The sequence below is a fragment of the Aedes albopictus genome, unplaced genomic scaffold (assembly GCF_035046485.1).
Source record: "Aedes albopictus strain Foshan unplaced genomic scaffold, AalbF5 HiC_scaffold_89, whole genome shotgun sequence".
NCBI classification, from domain to species: domain Eukaryota; kingdom Metazoa; phylum Arthropoda; class Insecta; order Diptera; family Culicidae; genus Aedes; species Aedes albopictus.
This window is the reverse complement of record NW_026917742.1, coordinates 52559-60233: the sequence shown is the minus strand read 5'-3', so window position 1 is coordinate 60233 and position 7675 is coordinate 52559. Positions and strand designations below refer to the sequence as shown.

General features: G+C 41.1%; 1 protein-coding gene across 1 annotated transcript; it reads right to left on the bottom strand.

Annotated features, from left to right (window-relative positions):
* Positions 1-1598: 1598 nt before the first annotated feature.
* LOC109415288 (probable cytochrome P450 6a14) lies at positions 1599-7176 on the bottom strand. Its single transcript, XM_062844086.1, has 2 exons — positions 6010-7176; positions 1599-5952 (listed from the first exon to the last, which is right to left on the bottom strand). Exons 1-2 carry the CDS (start codon positions 7106-7108, stop codon positions 5537-5539), a joined length of 1515 nt encoding a protein of 504 aa, XP_062700070.1. The 5' UTR covers positions 7109-7176; the 3' UTR covers positions 1599-5536.
* Between the last annotated feature and the right edge of the window lie 499 nt (positions 7177-7675).

Genomic DNA, 7675 nt, shown 5'->3' with positions numbered 1-7675 from the left:
CCTTTAAGAATTCCTGAGGCAACTCTTCGTATATCTTCGAAAAAAATGTCGGCAACTTTAATGGAAACTCTCTTGGGAATTTCCTAGGCAGTTTTTCAGAATTTGGTTCGGATTTTTTTTTTGTGACAGTTCTTATGAGAAATCTACAGGACATTGATATGGCAATTCCATTTTCAGGTTCATTCGATTAATGACTATGAAATCGCATGCCTTTGTGAATTCCTTCTGAAATTCCATCAGCAATTCCAATTGGAAATTTCTGAATTTCCCAATCTATTGTTTGAGAAATATCCAAAGGTACGGCCAGAGAATTTCATTGAAAACTTCCGAAAGAATTCCCAAAGAATATTGAGAAACAATTGCTGAAAAACATAATTGCCTTGGAAATTTTCAAATTGATGATATATAGAGTTAAAATTTCCGAAAAAGCTGCCTGTGAAAGTAGAAAGAAATCACCGAAGGATTCTCAAAAAAAAAACATAAGAGTTTATAACGATGTTTCTGAATGGATTCTCGAAGAACTATCTGTATAAATTTTATTAGAATTATTGAAGCAATTCGCAAAAACATATTTCAAGAAAATTCCCAAAAACTTTTCAAAGAAATTTCCGAGGAAATCCCTAAAGGAATTGTCGAAAATCGATTTCCGAGGAATAAATATAAGGAAAGAAATACTCAATGGCATTGCAAAGTTGCCAACATTCGCCCAAATTTTAGTGCATGTTACAAAAAACTGCAACTAGTTTTGAAAATTGTGATTTTTTTCTGTATTAACGAGATTTTTAGCCCTAGGCTAATGCATCTCGGGACCCACGCTTGACTTCCCTTCCGAAAGAAAGAACTCACATTTTGTGAATTTCTCGGGAGTGGGATTCGATCCCAGGTCCTCGGCGTGATAGTCACGTACTTTAACCATCACACCAGGTCCGCTCCACATTGTGAAAATTATTTGGGCCCTCTATTCCACTGTGCAACAACGAACGGTTTAGAGAGGCTACGGCTTCTGATGAAGATAGTGATGTCGACAGTGCAGTGGACATTAAGGATCGTTTCCGTTACTTCATCAACGAGGACGAGGAAAGAATGTCATGTTCTTGATGTTTTATCTTGAATCATTCTGTGGTACCGCTATAGGCCAGTCCGAAATATTCATTCTGAAGCGTTGAAATTATACAAATGCAAAGATTTGCTGATAAACCAGGCGACAATTTCAGACCTATTTGGAACCTTGAAGATGTAGAGCATCAAACTAATATAAATGTTTGGTTTTAGAATGGTTTTATGATTCTATTTAAATAGTTACTTCGTTTTCGTTTAACAATCGTGAACCCGCCTCAATTCGCCACCACAACTAACAGGCGACTTACGCTACGGGCAGGGAAGCCTGCAAAAAAGTTTGCCCATTAGTTGCTCTCGTCTCGGTTGTCGTTCGGGTAAGCCAGGAAATTTATTTCATTTTGGTTTCACTTTGAAAAACTATGGCTAGCCGCCTGACCACCAGAGTAACTACGCAACTGTGATGCCTGTGATGGCTTGAAATGCAGACGTTTATCAGTGTTTATGAGTTAAATGGGAAGTTAAATCAACTTTGAGGATTCATTTCTGTCAACTTCAACTCTTTAATTCTTCAAACCGTTTTTGTTTGATTTATTTCTTATGTTGTTTTTATTTTCTTGTTTGTTTCGCTTGCATGCAGTCCTTGATCAGGCGGATACTTTCGTTTGTAAGTAGAGATTATGGTAGAGTAGGATTTTTAGAAGCTCGATTAATTTGTAGCATAAACATCCCATGATATATATTCTAAAATCTAAAGTCAGGTAGATTTGAGGGAATTGTAAACACCATGATGAGCATGTACCGACTTTTTAAACCATCTAAGCAGATAAGTAGCATAGGGAAAAACAAAACTGATTGCATTCATTCAAAAAACCACCATGAGGTCAAAATAAAATAATCTTGGTTTTACGACGTTTCTCAAAACCTCTTAAAAGCCAATTGATTACCAGATTGTAACAGTTACAGTCATGGGGAAGATAAGAAGTATGAGTTCGACAACCGTTGTTGTTAACCTTCCGTTAATCGCGCTGTTGTACTTGTACAACACATGAGAATTATCGACTATTCCTTTGAAACCATCTTTTCTATCGATGTCAACCCCAAATGTATTCTACAGGAATCTTATTTGGAATATTATAAGACCTTTTTTGAAAACAGTATAACTCCTTATAATGCGGAAATTTGAAAATCGCAATATGAAGAACGTACTATATTTAAGATAAGATAGACAGTTGAATGTGAATTAGTGTATTTCAAAATCTAAATGATCTAGAAATATGGGGTCTTCGGCAAAGTTACTTGGGATATCAAGGGCCTTCGTGAGGTGATCTGAGAAATTCAGATTTCAACCGAATGGCGGCGCTAGTGAGCATGTAATTTTTCTATCCCATATTACTCAGGATCCTGAGTACTTAGAAAGATGGTGTCTTCGGCAAAGTTGTTTGGTTGGTTAAACACTAACTGATGGAGAGCCATTTGGTTTGAAACTCCACATCTAGTTGGCGCTAGTGGGCATTGAAATTTTATAACTCATACATCTCAGGACCCTGATTACTTAGAAAGATGGTGTCTTCTGCAAAGTTGTTTAGTAAATCAAACACTAACTGATGAAGACAAGTATGATGTAGAATTCCACATCCAGGTGGCGCAAGTGAGTACTCAAATATTATAACTCATATATCTCGAGATCCTGATTACTTAGAAAGATGATGTCTTCTGCAAAGTTGTTTAGTAGATCGAACACTAACTGATGGAGAGCCGTATGATTTGAAACTCCACATCTAGGTGGTGCTAGTGGGTATTCAAATTTTATAACTCATGAGTCTCAGGACCCTGATTACTTAGAAAGATGGTGTCTTCTGAAAAATTGTTTAGTAGATCAAACACTAACTGATGAAGACAAATATGACGTGCAATTTCACATCCAGGTGGCACTGGTGAGCATTCCCATTTTGTACCTCATATATCTCAAGATCCTGATTACTCAGAAAGATGATGTCTTCGACATTGTTGTTTGGTGGATAAAGGATATATGTACTTATCCCGTGACATTGACAACCTTAAGATAGAGTATATTGAAATACGACGGTCAGATATTAAATATTTTACTAAGCGCTTCAACTTCATGTAAAATTAATCAATCAAGTGCAAATTTAAACAAATTATAATCAACTAGTTGTGTAATTTTCAAATTTTAAAAACATTCGAAAGTATAAAAATTTACAGCTCGTTGATTTTTTTCTAGATGAATAATAACACTTCATGCTTTTGCAAATTTACAACTAGCACCTTCTGGTGGCAGAAGCACGAATCAAATGGTCAATCAACTGAAAGCCCTTGATCTACCAACCAACCTTGCCAAAGATATCAACTTTCCAGGTAATCAAACTCGGAGATATATTGTCGGGCCGCCACCAAACCGGACTTCGCACAATCAAGTCGCGACGCGACCCAACTCGCGACATTTTTTAATCATGTCAAAAGTAGTGCGCATCCTTCCCGTTGTTGTCAGCAACACAGCGCACTAGATGCGAAACAGTTGCGACACTTGTGGACCATGAAAATGGCAATTTTTGATTGAATGTCGGTCTTGATTCCAACCGGATAGACAATATAAGATATAAAATTTGCATACTCATTAGCACCACTTACTAGCGAAATATTGATTTCAACGACCCATCAACCAAATGCACTTAACCTATTTGACAACTTTGCCGAAACCACCATCTCTCTTCTAGTAACCAGGATCCTGAGAACTATTGCATATCCATTTTTTATGTTCACTAGCGTCATCTAGTGGTGAAATTACGATTCAAACGGACAACTATCTGTAAGTTTTCGATCTTTTAGAAGGTCGGCACGAGAGGTAACTTTTCCTCCATTTGGTCTTTGATCTACCAAACAACTTTGCCGAAGACACCATCTTTCTGAGTAAAGTGGAGCTTCGTGGCCGTTCGGTTAGCGTTACCAAGCGTGTAACCGCACCATGCTATCCACTGGTGCATGTAATGTATGTCGTGGTCTATGGTCTAGTGTTAAGTTCTGTTCAGTCTGTACAGCCTCTGGCTGAAGACGGTGTCCCGTGCCTTTTGAATCGGGATCCTGAGCTACATGAGACTAGCGCAACTGTCACTCATCTATAAGCCCTTGATATACCAAACATCTTTGCCGAAGACACTATCTTTCTAAGTAATAAGGGTCCAGAGATACATAATATATAATATTTACGTTGTCACTAGCGCCGCCAAGTGATGAAATTTCAAATTAAACTGCGAATCATCCGTAAGTACTTGACCTACCAAACAACTTTGTCGAAGACACCATCTTTCTAAGTTATCAGGTTCCCGAGATACATAGGATATAAAGTTTATTTGCTCACTAGCGCCGCCTAGTGGTGGAATTTCCAATTAAACGACCAATAATCTGTAAGCCGTGTACCTACAAAACAACTTTGTTGAAGACATCATCTTTCTAAGACATCAGGATCCTGAGATATAAGGTGTAACATGATATTGCTCACTAGCGCCGCCTAGTGGACGTATTACGAATCAACTTTGTCAGCATCAAGTATCCCATGAAATTTACAACAACTTTGCCAAAGACAGTCCTCCTCTAAACAATCAGGATCCTTAGATATTTCAGAATGTATGGGTGTTGTACAAAGTACAACACGCGACTGCTCGCGTTACAAAAATTGGCGCGAGTACTGAAAGGTTAAGGACTGAAAAGGAGTTTTTATTATCGTTCCACTTTCCACTGGTGATAAAATCTTCGCATATCGTTCCGGTTCATGCAGCATACGCTTTAATTATTGTTTTATTCTCTATTCATCGCCTACAAACTCCGATGATTTTCCTTTGTAATTAGCCCAAGAATGTTTTCATGATCTCTTCTTAATCATTGCGAGTCGCCAAAATTTTATAAGAAACTTTTATATAAATAACTTTGGAACCTTTAAATAAAATTCTATTATTGGTTTATGAGTTTTTTTATGAATTCATGGCTACGTTTGCTGTGAACGTTAAGTTCTTTTAATGTACTTGTTGAATTCTAGACAAAACCATAATTATCATTTATCAAAGTTTTCTTGATGGACTTTTACCTACAGTAGTATAACACTAATCAAATACCTTATTTACAAAATTATGCAAATTAACACTCTTCACGTTTATCTAGTTTATCAAATTTGCTCGTACCGGGCGATGTTTGCGCGAGCTATTTCTAACGATCACATCACATCACATCCACACGGTAATAATTTCGCCATAAATTGTTCAATCACCATTCGATCCCATCATCATTATCCATCTCGCTAGCGCTCGCGACGAACACAACAAAATTGATGATCGCCACCGGTTCCAAATGTTTACTCGCTCCCAGCCGCCTCCAGAATCCAAAGTTTACTTCTCTCTCTCTCTCTCGTTCTTCACGCGCCGGGTGTTGTCATAATGACGCAATCCGGTCGTCAACCAGCAGCGCCTCACAGCCGCTCCACGTTCAACCAGATGCCGCCCTTCACCTCGGCAAACTGCGACTTCGGATCGTACTGGATGGGGAATTGGGTTTTCTCGTTGACGGTAAAGCGCAACCGACTCAACAGCTGAGCGATGCCGAACTTGACCTCTACCAGAGCGAAGCGCATTCCGATGCAGTTACGGGGGCCATCACCGAACGGGAGGAAACTGTGCGAATGGCGAGCGCTGATGGCCTCCGGCGTAAAGCGGTCTGGGTCGAAACGGTCCGGGTTCGGATAGATCTCCGGGTCGTGGTGGATTCCGTAGACCGGGATCATGATCATGGTGTCCCGTTCGATGGTGGTGTCCAGGCTGTCGATGCGGTACGGGTCGTTGGCCAAGCGGATCAGGTTGCCTACCGGGGGGTGTTTGCGAAGGGTTTCTAAGAAAAGAAAGAGGAATTAGATGAAGTTGGAGTGATTGGGTAAATGGAGCTTACCGTTGACGACCTGCTCCAGATAGGTCATATCCTTGATGGCATCGTACGTGAGGTGTCCACCGTGCTTCTCCAATACGCGAAGAACTTCCTGGCGAGTCTTTTCCTGAACTTCGGGATTGTTGGCCAGTTCGAACAAAGCGAAAGATACAGTCGTTGAAGTCGTTTCAAAACCAGCGAAGAAGAACAGGAAAGCCTGGGCAGCCAGCTCATCCAAAGTGATCTTTTCCTTCGATTCCTCCTCGTGATCCTCGATTGTTCCCTTGTTCTTCAACTGCAGCAGCATTTGAAGGAAGTCCTGCCGCACCACATTGGTCTTCTCGCGATGATCCACCGTTCCTCGAATGACGTCCATGAAGTAATCCGTCACGTCCTTGGGAAATTGCCGCAAACCCAACTTCTTGGCCAAGTCACGATAGCTCAATAGCGCGAAGACCCGAATCGTTTCCCAACGTCCAAGTTTGAACACTTTATCGCCCTTGTCCAGCAACTTTGACCCCTCGTTCTTCAACGCGTTTGTCTTCAACCCGAACGCCACCGATGAAATTACGTCACTGGTAAACCGTTGAGCCAACGGCTTAATATCCACCGCTTCCTTCCGCTCCACATACTTATCGAAACACGCCAAAAACTCATCGCCAATTTCGCAGATCGTCAGGTACATGTACTTGATCTTCCCGGAGGTGAACGTCGGACTCAGCTTGTTCCGCAAAAATCTCCACCTCTCCCCTTCGATCGAAAACAGATGCGCCGACAGGGGATCCTCCTTCTCATTGTAATACATCCCCCGATCTCTAAAGCTATTGAAATCCTTCACCAACATCTTCTTGATCAGATCCATATCATTCACAAACAAAATCGGCTTCACCGACAAGTACATCCCAACGGCCTTGTGGGTCTTATGGTAATCGTCGTACACCCGTTTCAACACCTCCGTGAAATGGTACTTGGTTCCCATGCCATTGAACGACCCCAACGGCAGCGATCCCGGAACCTGCGGGACATTCCGATCCGCCCAGTAGGAGTACTTCCGACGGAAGTAGGTATACGCCAACCAAAAGATGGGCAACACCAAAAACAGCACCGTGTTGAGTAATCCCATTTCTCCTTACGTAAGACAAAGCACACAACCGAAAGAAAACTAAAGTGAACACGACCGTGGTCTGCCACCGACTGATTTCGAGGTTTTAAGCTTCTGTTGGATACCGGCTCGGGGTGTGTCCAGCTCAAGCAGAGTGACTTAACGCGATTTGTGCGGACTTGACCAGTGATCGTGCGGGAGGAACAAATAAACAAACAAGATGGATAGCGACGGTGGTGGTGGTGGTGATGATGATGATGATGATGATGATGATGGCGAGAATGATTGAGTTTTGTCCATATCTCAAGAGTTGGTTAAGATAAGATAGGGGATGTGTGGTCGAGTTGATTGAAACCGGTAATCGTGGAAGACGCTTTGCACCAAGGTATAACTGATGAAATCAGTTGAAATTCCAGCTGATTGGATTTTTAGTGGAGGTGTGACTGTACCAGTGGCGCATTGCACCAGTATGAGCTAACAACTTCATCATTTGGCAAACCACGTACAGTCAGGTTTTTTACGCGGGAGATACATACTTCGTAAAAAAAAACGCGTAAAAATAAACCGCGTTAATTCAAAAATCAGCGT

Coding starts and splice junctions, on each gene's coding strand:
- LOC109415288 (XM_062844086.1), bottom strand. CDS start 7,108: ATGGGATTACTCAACACGGTGCTGTTTTTGGTGTTGCCCATCTTTTGG. Junction 5,953..6,009: donor TCTGGAGCAGGTCGTCAACG/GTAAGCTCCATT, acceptor TTCTTTTCTTAG/AAACCCTTCGCAAACACCCC.